The 16,073-nt window shown below is 41.6% G+C and overlaps 1 protein-coding gene across 10 annotated transcripts in view; it reads left to right on the forward strand.

Moving 5' to 3' along the window:
• LOC138953581 (calpain-B-like) overlaps positions 1-16,073 on the forward strand; it is an 84,410-nt gene that overhangs the window by 21,698 nt on the left and 46,639 nt on the right. The window contains exon 1 of one of the 10 annotated variants that reach the window (XM_070325432.1): positions 5,737-5,763. The exons of 8 other annotated variants lie outside the window; for them this stretch is intronic. In XM_070325432.1, coding sequence (XP_070181533.1) covers positions 5,743-5,763 — 21 coding nt within the window. In that variant the 5' untranslated portion in view covers positions 5,737-5,742. Of the gene's footprint in view, positions 1-5,736; positions 5,764-8,407; positions 8,919-16,073 lie in introns of those variants that run through there. One more of the 10 variants, XM_070325431.1, reaches the window with a different exon arrangement.

The following is a 16,073-nucleotide window of genomic DNA, read 5'->3' on the forward strand; positions in this document are numbered from 1 at the left end:
TGCTTTGGCACTTGATAGTACAGTACACTACACAATACAGTCTCTGACACTGCCCCTTTTATTCCCTGAAAAAGGATAGCGACCACAAGTGACATGTCAGCTCTCCGAATAGCTTAGCAGTATGTTGCCTAAATCCACGTTCGCTCAACTGTATCGCCCATTGGTACATTAGCACAAAAGGTCGAAAGCTGTAGCGTGATCGTGGATCCGGTTTCAGCTTTTGTTTGGTTCTTCACTGAAATCTTGGCACCGTTGAATAGAAAATATAAGAAAGGCTTGCACTATTTCTTTGAAGTAAATAATTGGCCCGGTTGCATGCAGATATCATCCAATGCCGGAGAAAGAAAGAGAACTAAAATGCTTGTAGTTTTGCTGCTTCTGTTGCGTGCATACGTGTTAGCTCAGCAGACCGGTTAATGTTGCCCTCTTAGTGCCTTGGTGCGGGATTTACAACAAAACAAAACAAAAGACAAGAAAAAGAAAACCCTTGATCGTCTATCCGGTTAGGTGTTTTAGAAGGTACGTTATTGTTACGTTAAAACTTGAAAGGCTCGCGGTTAACAATTGAAAGACCGGCACGGTTGGCCTAGTGGTAAGGCGTCCGCCCCGTGATCGGGAGGTCGTGGGTTCGAACCCCGGCCGGGTCATACCTAAGACTTTAATATTGGCAATCTAGTGGCTGCTCCGCCTGGCGTCTGGCATTATGGGGTTAGTGCTAGGACTGGTTGGTCCGGTGTCAGAATAATGTGACTGAGTGAGACATGAAGCCTGTGCTGCGACTTCTGTCTTGTGTGTGGCGCACGTTATATGTCAAAGCAGCACCGCCCTGATATGGCCCTTCGTGGTCGGCTGGGCGTTAAACAAACAAACAAACAATTGAAAGGCTTGCGAATGAAATTGAAAAGCTTTCAAAAACTCGTGAAATCTAAAAACGATTTACAGTAGAGTATTGTGCGTTTGAACAAAAGCATCCAGGCCCTTCCTTTACCAATATTGTATACACAGTTTTATGTTAGCTCGACTGACTTTATAACACTTCTTTACACGTGCGCGACCGGCCTTGGAACAGACTTGTTCAAAAACAGCTTTTTTGGCTGCTAGTTTATGCGTTCACGGCCCAGCATCCTGTTTTTCTTGGGCGTCACTAACAAGTTTAAAAAGTAAACAAAGTCTGATCAAGATAGTGTAATCACTCTCCTGTGGGCCATCCCTGCCGACCCAGACATTGACAAGGACTACAACTGAGTCGGAAAATAGAATTTTGAGTGCGTGGCAAGGCAAAGTTTAAAATAACAAACAGGGAGTAGCTTCGTATGTTGCTGCCAAGCCTCTGATATTACCCATCAGCTTTCTGTCAGTGGAGACAATGAATGCATGTATTATTGCGTGTACCCCTACAGCCTGCAAACAGCTAGCCGTCTTTTAATGTGACTGAGACTGAGTAGAAAAGTTCATCTGACCGAACTCCAGCAACGCAACTGACGTAAGAATGGTCATTCCAAGACCTGACAGTAGCCGGCAGCTCTCGCCTCATTGGCACCCAATTATCACAGTACATCATCACCGGCGGAGAAGTCTACACACATACCGACTTGGGTACTCTTGAGTCTGCGAGCAGGTATCTCACTCTTACTTTCTCACCTCCATCCGGCCCCAAGCCCCTGTTTCTGTTGGAAGATCCCACCTGTACAGCGTGAGGGGGAGACAGGTTAACCGGCGCCGGTGAGTGTTTAGTGAAACTCTGGTTTCCATGGTGACGCAGAGGAGCCTAGGTGAGAAAGCAATTCAGTTTCAGGCCCGGGAAGGGGGGGGGGGGGGGGGTTCTCAACCGGCACGGAGCACGTTGCATGCCGGCATCTTTGATCGGCAAGGGTGGGCTGTTTTTGAAGGGTTTATTTAGTCTCCCCCGTCCTACACAAAATGGCTTGATTTGAGCTTCAAAAACAACAAGTAAATGAAGCAAGAACTTGAGCCGCCAATATAAAAGTACGGATGGCTTATCTGGATAAAAAATGTTTTCCTCACAAACAATAAATGGGGAGGAGGAGGATGTCATACTTAGTGACACGATTTTTTTTTTTTTACTGCCTTTCACGCCTGGTGGCGTGTAGGGCAGCGACATTTTACTTAGTGACACGAGATAAGCCTTATTTGTCTTTGAAGATCTTTATTTTCGCGATTTGCATACTGACTTGTATTTATGCGCATCATTCTCTGTGTATTTCCCCCCTTTCAAGTCGACACACTCACACAGACACACACGCATACACACGGCGCACGCACGCACATAAGCACACATACACACACACACGCACGCACGCACGCACGCACGCACACACACACACACACACACACACACACACTTACTGACACTACATACACTCACAGAGCGATATATATATAATATATTATATATATCCGGCCTCTTTCAAACACTTAGGTTATGTCCCCTAATAGCCCTATTAATAACTTATAATGGTCATGCCATCTGCCACACTGTCATAACAAACAGTTGTTCGCTCGCCCCTCTTTCATCTGAATGTCACAGTCGGCGCGTGCATGAATATATATGACGAATAGACATTTATCGAGAGCAGCGACACTAGATCGGGTCATCATAGCCGTGCAAACAGCTAGACTTATTGGTTACTTTGACATTTTGCAAAACGTTGGTGGTATTCATCAGCTTCAGATGATGTTCCTGTAGTTTGCAAAATGTAATGCAATGAGTTGTAAAGGTTTTACCTATTCATAATCTGGGTTGGTTTGGATACAACCATTATCACCCCCCGGTCTGCACGCCCAACACTTTCGCAAAGTATGGCCCGGAAAAGATTTTTTTTAAAAACTACCCTCATCCCTACTCTTCCGCCACCTCTTTCTCTCTCTCTCTCTCTCTCTCTCTCTCTCTCTCTCTCTCTCTCTCTCTCTCTCTCTCTCTCTCTCTCTCTCTCTCTCTCTCTCTCTCTCTCTCACACACACACACACACACACACACACACACACACACACACACACTACTAGACTGATAAATTGACGTCTGTAACGATTTTGTTAGTGACCACATTATGGAACACACACACACACCCCTGACCTGTGGCCTACCTTCCCCTCTATGTTTACTTTCTCCCCCTCTTGGGATCAGCAGACCGCGGGTTAAAGAATTTCAAATAAATAACACCATTTTTGAGAAGAAAGCATCACGAACAACAAGACGTAAAATTAAAAAGTACTATAAAGCAAACCAACTGCATTTTTACAAAGCCATCGCTCATCGTGTAAGCAGAGAGAATTTGCTTCATGTCTGATATGCCGTCATTATCGGATGCCTGTTAGCAGAGGCTCTGACGGTGGTCTGATAATCGCAGATAGTCTAGCTGTGCTCCAAGGGTGCACGTCCTAGATACTGGGAAATACTATGGGTTGTCAACTTTGAATGACTGTCACAATATCTCTGAGCAATGGATGACAAAGGGGATGCTTTGATGTCAAAGGGGATGGATTTGACTTACTGTAACAACCAAGTTTGGGTTTCCAAACATTGCTGTGGGTTTTAAACGATTTAATTTTTAGCCAAAATGCCCCCAAAACAGCACCTAAAACTGGGACAAAAATACACCAGTCTGTGTTGCAGCTGTACATAATGGAGAATAAAGCTCTGTGAATTTTATTGTGATGTTTATGGGTCAGCTGAAGGACTATTCTCGACATACACACTCAAGAATTACATCTATTTTTCTTCTTCTGGGAGTTTGATCGGCAAAGAAAACACGTAATCGTGGGTTACCGTCGTTTCCGGTTTCAACTTCATCAAAAAATGCGATCTGCTGAACAAAGGAAACCTCAAAGTTATTCAAAGTCATTATTTATTTATTTCAACAACATTTAGGTTTTCAAAACACAGCACTACGGTAGGAAACAAATTTATTTCAGCTTATAATCGCGCTTGAATGTACCCCACCCTTGTTTCGTTTCCATCTGTAACCCACGAAAGCATGGCCACAGCAGACGACAAATCCCGCATTGCCTATCACACACGCGTTGTGAGATCGCGGGAACACCGTCGAAAGTTCCATTCATGACGTTTGACCCGGTCATGTGAATAGACAATGAGAATTTATCCACCCAATCGTATTCGTTTCCGGTTTTTGAGACGTAACTCACGACAGACCACGCTGTATCTTCACTGTTTGAGACCTGTAAAATCTTTTTTGACAATTGTAGCATATATTCATCGACGAATTTTGCGATATTTTGCTGATTAAAGCTTGATCTGGTGCAAAGTTTGAGCAGCACATGTGTTCTCATGATCGGCGCCATTATGAAATTTTCGATTCTTCTGCAACGCACGATCGACAATCGATTAATTCTCTCATTTAGGATTGTCGCTTATGGAAACTTGAAAATTTCAAACTTTCATGTATGCATAGTTATTTATCTATGTAGTCCACATGCAATAATCAAGTTTTAGTTCTTTTCTTTGGAAATAAAAGACATTATGAACTATGGTTTCCATGAAACTCACGACAGTATTATCTCTATACACATAAACCCAGTGAGCACAGATCGAAAACTTTTTGCTCACTTAAATCTTTCTATCATGTATTAAAACCCAAAAGGGTGCCCAAAACGCTAGTTGCTACATTTGACCTACAAAAAAAACTTTTGCGCCTGGACATTGCGTGGGTTACGGTTTCCACTTTCTACTTCGATCTAGTTAACTTATGGAAACTTGTAATTTCAAACTTTCATGTTTGCATATTTATTTATCAATGTTGTCCACATGCAAATTGCAATAATCAAGTTTTAGTTCTTTTCTTTGGAAATAAAAGACATTACAAACTATGGTTTCCATGTAACTCACGACAGTATTATCTCTATACACATAAACCCAGTGAGCACAGATCGAAAACTTTTTGCTCACTTAAATCTTTCTATCATGTATTAAAACCCAAAAGGGTGCCCAAAAGGCTAGTTGCTACATTTGACCTACAAGAAAAACTTTTGCACCTGGAAATTGCGTGGGTTACGGTTTCCACTTTCTACTTCGATCTAGTTAACTTATGGAAACTTGTAATTTCAAACTTTCATGTTTGCATATTTATTTATCAATGTTGTCCACATGCCACATGCAATAACTGAGCTAAAGTTCTTTCCTGTGGGATATTGAAGCCTAAAGTGGAAACCATGTAACCCACGACATAGAGCGTACTGCATGTGTCTAATTGTCATTTCTAAAGAAACCCCGATATGAAAGGTCCTCTCTTTGACAGAAAAAGATACAGGCATGTCTTTTGCACTTAAAAAAGAGTATTTCACTCAATTCAGTCCTACTTTTTTTCCTGGTGTCCATGTCCCATAGTTGTGACCCAGTATCTAGGATGTGCACAAGGGTGAACGATATTTATGGGACTTTTGCGTAGTAATGCTAACGGTTTCGGCGATTCTGGTCACCGGGTGCATGCAGATCTGACTGTGGCAGTAATGCTATATACATATACGTTAATGTAACGGTTAATGTGGTATTCGCAAGAAAATGTGAACAGAAATTGCTGAGTTAGGTACTGAGGTTTGTTATAGCTTGTTTATGTTCACACTGAAAGGCGTCGAGCTCAGGTCCCGTGCCTTTGTTTATATTCGGCTGGATGGTTGAGTCCCGCATTGTTTTGCGGTGTCTTGAATGGCGGAGAACATGATCTTGGTCATCTAGTGCAGGAGTGAGGCTTCCATTGGGTACAGTTCATGTTTCAAATGGTTTTAGTGGTAAGATATAATTTCTGATCAGCAGAAAAGAAAGTGCAGGAATTCTTTTATCGTCTGTTATTTCTTCTTCTTCTGCGTTCCCGTTGGTCTGTTCAAATTTGCTTGTCGAGTTATATAACGGAGTCGTTGGAAAGTTCCGGAGGAAGTTCTGGTGATGTAAAAGCATTATCTGTTGGGTTAACAAGAGCAACTGACCACTGCTTGGGTTAATTATTTGTTGACGATGATTATCTATTGTTAATCAGAAAGGTTTGTGTTTTAGAAGAAAAAGAAACTCCCGCTTGTTTGATGAATGCAAAATAAGGAAGGTTAGTTGGTGGAACGTTTAATCATGGACAAAACGAAGCAGCTGTGAGATACGTGCACCCTTTTGTGGTCTTTGGGGTGGACGGACAAACAAATAACCATGATATAACAATGAAAATGAACTTACCTCAGGTAGGTGTTCTTTTTTCAGTCTATACTCTTCCAACGTTTATTTGGATTAAACTTTCGTAAGGATGCAGCCAACGAAGAACACAACGGAGTTTAGATTTTTGGAAAAACCCAGAGCCTTTTTTCCTATGAGCGTAGTAATCAGCAGCTTCTTTGTTCTGTCGTAGTATTTATATTGTCATAAATTCGACAGTTCGATGTTTTTACTTAGCAATAATAGGGCAGTATGCCTTTTAATTCAACCAATTTGCTGTACTGACTTTAAAAAAAAATTTTTTTAATATTTTAAGTACTAACTGTAATTTGTCTTGTGCAAAAGAATACCCACATCTGCTGTAAAAAAAAAGTAAAGCGCCTTTCCCACGATCGGTAAGTTACCCAGACACCTTTTCTTGTCCTTTGTCGGACGTGTTGCTGCAAACTAGACCTTTGATCTTTTTTCAGGAAGAAAACAATTTCCTGCTTATGCACGTTTTTTTCGGAATTTTTTTCTCACTGCAATTTATGGTTGCTTTTGAAAACAACAAAAAATCTAAGAAGTGATTATTGTTCTTTAGGTACGATTTTCTTTTGTTCCCAAACAAAACAAAACAAAAATAAAAATGGGTGGAAAATGTTGAAAATTTTACTCGCTCAGGAACAACCGTTTCGAAGATGTACCATGAATACTGAAAACAAAAAATCTGTACGAATTTTAAGAAGAAAAACAATTCATTGCAATAATAAGAAGTTCTTCACATAATATAAACAATACTCTGCGAATATGTGTTCACGTGACCAGTTTAGAGTTATTGGTTACTCTGAAAATACAGCAGCAGAGGAAGTGCGTCAAAAGAGTTCTTGAAGTTGTGTTTCACACACACATTCGCAAGGAAATTTCAGTTTTTATTTCTGAAATGGTAGTTTCTGAAATGGTAGCAGTTTTTGTTGCTTTCGTTTTCATTGTTATCAGTCTATCTGTTTAGGATTTCTTGAAAGGCAATTTAATCAGTGAAAGTACTTGCCTGATGATGCTCTTCTTGGTTCCGTTTAGACCTGTGTGATGACTGACTGACGTGGACCTGAAAAGTGGCTAAGCCTCACAGTCCGGGCTTAAGGAAGCAGGTGCGAAAGTCAGCCATGCGACTCAGTGCATCTGGTGGCAAGCAGGGTTTCTACTGTATGATTATTCACCTGAGTGTAATTAGTAGTGGCCAGCGTTTTATTTGGGGCTGGCCATAAATAAGCCGAAGTAGCTTGACCGAAGTCAGCAGCAGACTGACCACTGCCGCCGACCAGAAAGTGTTGTAACTTGTTTCACCCATGGGATTACAAGGTCCCCCCGCGGGTTAGGGGGAAGAATTTACCCGATGCTCCCCAGCATGTCGTGAGAGGCGACTAACGGATTCTGTTTCTCTTTTTACCCTTGTTAAGTGTTTCTTGTATAGAATATAGTCAATTTTTGTAAATATTTTAGTCAAGCAGTATGTAAGAAATGTTAAGTCCTTTGTACTGGAAACTTGCATTCTCCCAGTAAGGTAATACATTGTACTACGTTGCAAGCCCCTGGAGCAAATTTTTGATTAGTGCTTTTGTGAACAAGAAACAATTGACAAGTGGCTCTATCCCATCTCCCCCCTTTCCCCGTCGCGATATAACCTTCGTGGTTGAAAACGACGTTAAACACCAAATAAAGAAAAGAAAGGATTACAAGGCAATTGGAATGCAGTTGGTTTTATGTTCAAGGCACGAGTTTATTTGTGCATATGTTGGAGCAATTGACTTATTTTATAGTTCTGTTAGAGTAGATTGATGGTTGCTTTGATGGACCGTTTGCGAGCTCTTGCTGCATGATGTTTAAACCACATCTCTTGGATCTAAAGATAGCAGGCTACCAGTCAGGAGGGGAGGAGGGGGTTGACTTAGCTTCGCCATTGGCTGACTGATCGATTACGCGCTCAACTTGATGGTCCCAAAGCTGGATGAAGCCTTCGTGTGATCGGGAACAGCCTTGCTGACAGCTCATCCCAACGACCTACTGTACTTATATAATAGTATCATAACAGAAAGCTACCGTCTCCCTAATGCACCAGGCTCCGGTGGCTCATTTCGCCCTGGCTTCTGTAGAAGATACCGCCAGAAGGGAAGCGCCTGCAACAAATATTTCATGGTACCTCTTGCCGGTAAATTGATGGTCTGGAAGTTCACTTGGTTAGTCCGTTAGTCGCAGCTCTAGTCTGCTTTGCTCGGCATCTCTCAAGCGGCACTTCTTGCAGAGAACACTTGTGGCTTGTGTTGCTCTTCTGCAGGGGCAAGCTTACGAACGTCGGGTTTCTGAAGGCGTAAGCTGAAGTTGGTCAGGTCTGCAAAGTGTGTTTCTGCTACTAAAGGATACTCTACAAGGAACTCAGTTCGTTACTGCAAACATTCGGCAATTACACATTCGTGAGTTATTCTGACTGGACTCTCTGAAGTGTTGAAGAAAACTTAAAAGGAGAAGGTCAAACACGCCCAACGCTTTCTAAAATTGCCCCTCGTATAGAAGCGGAGAGAAGATGTACAGAAATGGCAACTCTAGTCGCCGTTCTCGGGGGTTCCAACCCGCTGCGTCAGCCAAGGACACCTTACGCAAGTGCAAAGAGTCGGGGATCCTATTTGAGGACCCGGCTTTTGGTGCCGAGGCTTCCAACATCTTCTTCAGCTGTGAACCGCCCAAACCCTATGTCTGGAAACGCCCTAAAGTAAGTCTGCTTAGCTAACCACGTCGTTTACATTTCCGTTTCTTCTTGGACTGCGTCCGTGTTGTGCTCAAGGTCCTATCGAGATTAAAAAAAAAATTAAAAAAAGGGGGGACAACGTGTACTCTGTATTCGTTTCGCACTGTATTTTTGGGCTCAGGTTCGGACTCAGAGACAAAAGGGACAACTTGTATTCTAATCAGGGGTGGGATTTCCGTCCCAGGAAGAATTTTGGACGTTTTTCTTTTTTTAATACTTTTTTTTGTTCATCCCTGGCAGCTGTAGTTTACACTCCTTTCTGTCAGAAGGTCAACAGTACCTTTCACCATTACCAAATTGACCAGGACTATACACTGAGGGCATTCTGTCCCTGGAGCTTCTGTAGGGGACCTTCAAACACGTGTGTGAGGTTGGACGTCTTGCCACACTGACTAGCCAGTAGCAAGGGACGCGTGCGCAACAGGCTCATGGGTCTCATGGAGGTGGTGTATTGTAAGCTATGATTCAACAACAAGGGACAACAACATCCTCTCTCTTCACATGTTTGTGAAGTGGTATTTACTGGTAAATTGAGTCCTTTAGAAAGTTGCAAGTGAAACACTTATTCTAAACATATATCTCTTTTAATTCAAGCTATGATTCAACAACAACAGTGTCTGCTCTCCCACTGAAAACTCTGCTCACCCACAACTTTATATACCCCACTTGCAGGGATTCAGAGACCTTCAGTGGTGTGGTAGAAACAAATTTGCATTCCTGATCTGTGAACCAGTGGTATTTACCTTCTGATACATTGAGTCCTTTATAAAGTTTGCAAGTGAAACACACTTAATTTAAACATATTTCTCTTTTAATTCAAGCTATTATTCAACAATAATTTTAGAATATAACTCCTGAAATGATGAATTGAAAAGCAGCATCAGAAGACTGTGTATAGCATCAGCAAGGGATATAACTCTGGCGGTTTCTGTTTTTGTCTAAACCTTCTTTTTTTATAACCTGAGCAGTTAGCCCTTTTGAAGGTGTTTAATTGAAACAAACTGACTTGAAACTTGTTTCTCATTTGGTTCAACTTACTTACTTACTGCCTTTCACGCCTGGTGGCGTGTAGGGCAGCCATTTGGTTCAAGCTATGGTTCAACAATTATTTGAGAATATACCACCTGCAATGATAAAATCATAAGCTACAAGTAAAAATGTGTAGTACAAGGGAGGTGACTGTTATTTTCTGTGTTTGCTTTGTTTGCATGGCGATTTTCCTTTAATGCAGTAAACATTTGTTTTAAACAAAGACAAAAGTAGGTGATGAAATCAAATACCTTCAAGTTTACAAGATTTTTTAATTATGTGCATCTCCAATTTTAAGTTTTTGTTTAAGTCGCTTCTAAAACCCTTCTTGAAATTTGTTTACCACTTGTTTTTGTAGACCCCCTAGCAAGAGTGATGCAACCAAACACCTTCAAGTATAGAGGTTTTTGATTTTGTGCATTAACCCCCCATCCCCCCAAAAAAGTGTGCTGTTTTCAGTTTTAAAGCCAGGAGAGGCTCAAATAGCAACTCTTGAATTGCTAAAAATTCACTTTCAGCTGGTTAGTTACAAAAACCTTCAAGTTTACAAGATTTTTTTACTTTTGTGCATCTCCAATTTTAAGATTTTGTTTAAGCTTATAGGAGCTTCTAAAAACCCTTCTTGAAATGTGTTTACCACTTGTTTTTGTAGACCCCCTAGCAAGAGTGATACAACCAAACATCTTCAAGTATAGAGGTTTTTATTATTTTTTTAATTTTTAACAATAGGTGACAATTTAATCTTTTAAGATCACATTTATAGACGACACGCATGTAACTGAATGTTTTAACCATTACATGAAAGCGGATATCATCCCCCATTGTCAAAATCACTGAAAACCCGACACCTCATCCCGTGTTCTATAAAACCCGAAGCAAAATCAGTAATCCCAGTATTGAAAATTTAAATTAAAATGTAACCCTCCTGCAAACAAACCAAGTTTAAACATCGGTCAGACACTTTTCAACCGCCTACCTTCACGTCTCACTTATTCCTAAAGTGTCAAGCTTTAAGAAAAAAAAACTTCCAGGTGCTACTCTATTAAAATATAATATTATATTTCATTTTTATAACAAGAACTGACAGTGGGAACGATGTGGCAGGAAGGCAAACTGAACATTCGAGGAAGCTGAGAGATTCTTGGATGAAAAATGGCATTTGATCGGGAAAGTCTCGGCGTTGGTGCTGCTGTTGGTTTTGAAGTAACTGTTTTTAAACTCTCCATGAACGTGTTATTGAAGAACACATGGATTAGCGTTAAAACACTGAGTCGGATCAAGGTCAAACAGGCAAACGGATAAATATGGACAATCGCAACAAAATTAGTAAATGCTAACTGTATATGGCATCGATCCTCTCGTCACCAAAGTTACGTATGTGGCTAGTTTATTGGAATCAATCAGAGACTACAAATTGCACAATAGTGTCATCAAATCACCAAAATGGTGAGCAACATTGCCGAGTTTCGTCAACATAATAATACATGCATACTTGTGTACCCCTGTACTGTTGTACTACATGAATATATACTAGCAAAAATAGCACACATGGTCAGCACTTAATAGTCAATAGTGTTAACCATGTATGCTACTTTTTTTCAGTAGAATGATGTAGTTCGTCACTCAGTGTTTACAACTGGTTACAAAGTATAGAGGTTTTTGATTTTGTGCATTCTCCCCACCCCCCACCCCTATTTGTTGTTGTTTGTTTGCTGTTATCAATTTTAAAGCCACCAGAGGCTCAAATAGCCCCCTCATGAAATGCTAAAATTAATTTTCAGCTGGTCAATTACAAAAACCTTCAAGTTTACAAGATGTATATATATATTATGCATCTCCAAAAAGTTTGTTTGTTCTCAAATTTACAAGTCAGGAGAGGCCACCTAAACCCTCCCTAAAATGCTAAAATTAATTTTCGGCTGGGGGGCGCTGCCCTAGCGGCCCTCGGCGGCCCTTAGCGGCCCCTGGACCCCGGGCTTCCAAAATGTTCAGTCCTGGCAACATTTTGGGCTCCCACCCATGATTCTTCCGTGTGTGTGTTTTTTTTTTTTGTTTTTTTTTAAAGGTACGCGGATACGACCGAGATACATAAAGGACAACATGTATTCTGTACTTTTTTCTGCTCAGGGTCTGCTCAAGAGATAACATGACTGTATTCTGTAGTATTTTTTGCTCAAGGTCTGACCGAGGGAGGTAATGGACAATATGTTGTGTATTCTGGAGCCTATGTTCTGAATCGACGGATGACTGGTTTTTGTTCCTGCACACTTTTGGCCTGTCTTCTTCTGCCTTCGGGTAACTCTATATGTAAGTAGAGGTTTGCTATGACTAATTTTATCTAGCATACAGGGTAGCTCTACACATACATGTGTAGGTCGCGTATTATTGTAAGTACTTCCTGAAGTCATATAGAGCATAAATCCGATTGTATAATTATGGTATGTGAGTAACCGCCTCCACCCCCCCCCCCCCCCCCCCCCACCTCCCCCACCCCTCGTTTCTTGACGAAAGTAGACGTACAACATTACATTTCTGTACAAAATGCAATATTTAGAAGCTTGCTAAAGCCTATACGCAGCCAAGGCTCTCAGATGGAAAAGAGATTCGCTCAAGGCCCACTTTTCCCAGCTTGAGTGGCTTCAGGAAATGCAGGTCACTCTCAACGTTAATCACGTAATCTTCTGAGCGGATTGTCGTGCACTCAGATATAATTATCGAATGTTGCATACGTCTGTACATTACTTTTTTGTTTGTAAAGTTCTTACTTAAGTCAAGTTCATTGATATTTAAAGTATGCACCAGGTTGTGTCTATGATTCCTCTTTTGTAAAAATGATAATTGTTCTACGCGAGCCTTTGTACTAATTTTCCATTTCATCGATGAGATTTGAAATACATGTTATGGATGTAGCTGGTGTTGGATGGATAACTTATATTTCATGTTATCTCCATATAAACAAAATCACAACGGCCTATTGGGTTTATTTCTCGTGTGTGTGTGTGTGTGTGTGTGTGTGTGTGTGTGTGTGTGTGTGTGTGTGTGTGTGTGTGTGTGTGTGTGAGAGAGAGAGAGAGAGAGAGACAGACAGACAGAGAGAGAGAGAAAGAGAGAGAGGGAGATTTTTTACTGATGTCAGCGAGGAGGACTTTTGTGCAGTCTGTCTGGTTGCTAATGTGTCAGTGTTTCAGGGTTAGACCTGATCCTATGTCAAAAGCTCCTTTCACGTTACCTGTGCGGATTATACCCTTGCTGTTAGCCCCCACTCTCCCGGCCTTCAGTGGTGTGCTTGCCACATGAAGTTAGCTTCCATCAGTACTAATTTTCCATTTCATCGATGAGATTTGAAATACATGTTATGGATGTAGCTGGTGTTGGATGGATAACTTAAATTTCATGTTATCTCCATATAAACAAAATCACAACGGCATATTGGGTTTATTTCTCGTGTGTGTGTGTGTGTGTGTGTGTGTGTGTGTGTGTGTGTGTGTGAGTGTGTGTGTGTGTGTGTGTGAGAGAGAGAGAGACAGACAGACAGAGAGAGAGAGAAAGAGAGAGAGGGAGATTTTTTACTGATGTCAGCGAGGAGGATTTTTGTGCAGTCTGTCTGGTTGCTAATGTGTCAGAGTTTCAGGGTTAGACCTGATCCTATGTCAAAAGCTCCTTTCACGTTACCTGTGCGGATTATACCCTTGCTGTTAGCCCCCACTCTCCCGGCCTTCAGTGGTGTGCTTGCCACATGAAGTTAGCTTCCATCAGTAAGAGGCATGGCGCGGTAGTTTACGGTGCCATTCACTTAGCTTCTCTGCAGTTCTCATCTCCTCGTGGCTCACCAGAGACCACTTGAGGAGGCAAGCATACCCAATACATTCTCTTCTTCTCGTTAATTGTCATTTTTATTCGACTGTGGCTGCCAAATAGTTGTGACCGCCTTTTTGCAAGTAGTTGTTTGGCGTGCGTGCGCCAGTGTGTGTGTGTGTGTGTGTGTGTGAAGACAGTTTGCACTTTTGGTGTAGCGGCTATGTAGCACTTTGGTCAGTTTTGCATGTGTCGCGTCAAGTAAATGAAGTTTGCATTTTAATATTACAAGTGTCGATAAAATGAAGTTTTGTATTTTGACTTTGGTAAACATATCATTGATGAAACGAAATTTGCACGACCGCGGTGTCGAGTTATAAAGAAGTTTGCAATTCGGTTGCTCCCTCACCGAGCCAGTGATATTTCCACTATCCCTATTCCTGCGTCGATACAATAAAAAGTATACCCAATGCTGATGGCTGTTATATTGATTGGGCCTTGAGAGAGAGAGAGAGAGAGAGAGAGAGAGAGAGAGAGAGAGAGAGAGAGAGAGAGAGAGAGAGAGAGAGAGAGAGAGAGAGAGAGAGAGAGAGAGAGAGAGAGAGAGAGAGATGTCACCCTTTTTCAAGCACGCACACTTCGTGGACACACTGTTGGACACACTTCGTGGACCAGCGGGTTTTATTGTGTCCTTTCACGAGGGCACGCTGTTCTCTCGCTCAGATGTCTCTCTTTGCATTGCATCTGGTTATTGTCCATCCGCCATTGCGAAATTGAGAATCGTCGTGAAAACATGCCCCCCGATGGGTTATGAGGCGTGAAACTCTCGCCTCTATTTTATGTGGAGGTTCACTGTGCTCTCGCAATCCTTTCCCAGGGCCCCACACCGACTGCCTTGTTGCCGTTCTATTGCCTTTTTTGTTCGCTTTTCAAAAGCCCCTTTCTTCTGTACGCCACTTTGACTTCAACCCCGTCCTGACCCGTCACTTGAATCACAGGTGGTATTTTTGCAATGCGGTAGAAAAAAGAAAGGGGATGAATTTTTGAAGCCGCTATGTATTTTGTGTAAAGCTACTCTTACACTGTGCCGAATTGCCCTTGCGAATAGAATTTTCCAATAATTCACAATGATCGGGACATGGTCGCAAGACATTCGTAAATGTTCTTAACCATTCGCCACCATTCGTCTCTTGTTTTGAACATAGCAACATGTTTCTAATATTCGCAAAGAAGTCATATTCTTAACTTTTTGGCGACGTACTTGTAAGATTTCGCAAGACATTCGTAATCATCGCAATGTATTCGTAACGCTCGCAAGGCATTCGCAACCATTCGTTATGCCTGTCTCACACTGTGCCGAATATCCTTGCGAACATTCGTAATCATCGCAATGTATTCGTCAGGCTCGCAAGGCATTCGCAAACATTCGTTATGCCTGTCTTACACTGTGCCGAATATCCTTGCGAATATAGATTCGTATGCATTCGCAATGATCAGTAGACATTCGCAAGCACTCGCAACCATTCGTAAGACATTCGCAAGGATTCGTAAGGCTTCGAATGGTCAATATGTTTCCTGTCCATTAGTCTCTTTTTGTGGCCAAATACAGCATGTTCATATACACATTTCTTGCGAATGTCTTACGAATAGTTGCGAGTGCTTGCGAATGTGTACCGATCATTGCGAACGCCGCCTTGCGAGCGCTACGAATACCTTTACGATGATTACGAATGGCTTGCGAATACTGAAGAATATGCATTCCTTGCGAATATTAGGAGCATGTTGCTAATATTCGCAACAAGAGACGAATGGTGGCGACCATGTCCCGATCATTACCAATTATTGGTGAATTCTATTCGCAAGGGAAATTCGGCACAGTGTAAGAGCAGTATTACGAACAATGCGAATTGCATAATCGCTTTATTTGTAAAATGTTTGCAAGCACTCGCAACACTCGCAAGGCCACTCGCAACGTTGGTAATACATCCGTGAACAGCTCAGATCATGGGTCAATAAAGTGTTACACAGATGGTCAAAATTAAAGTACAAGATATTGCACTGGAAGTGGTACTACACTGTTGCTTAGTGTCTGTATGAAACTACAAGGTGAAAATAGAAAAAGAAAAACACGATTCTTGACTTTGATGCGCTTTTTTCTGCTCGTAAACACACATTCTTCTACTCATCACAGCATGCCCCATTATTGAGTTTAAAACACCAATTAAATTTGTTTTGAATAAAACTCACAATTTTACAATAAGAATTTAGAGACCTGAATCAATTAGGTATATCATA

Source organism: Littorina saxatilis, linkage group LG17 (genome assembly GCF_037325665.1).
Source record: "Littorina saxatilis isolate snail1 linkage group LG17, US_GU_Lsax_2.0, whole genome shotgun sequence".
Lineage (NCBI taxonomy): Eukaryota > Metazoa > Mollusca > Gastropoda > Littorinimorpha > Littorinidae > Littorina > Littorina saxatilis.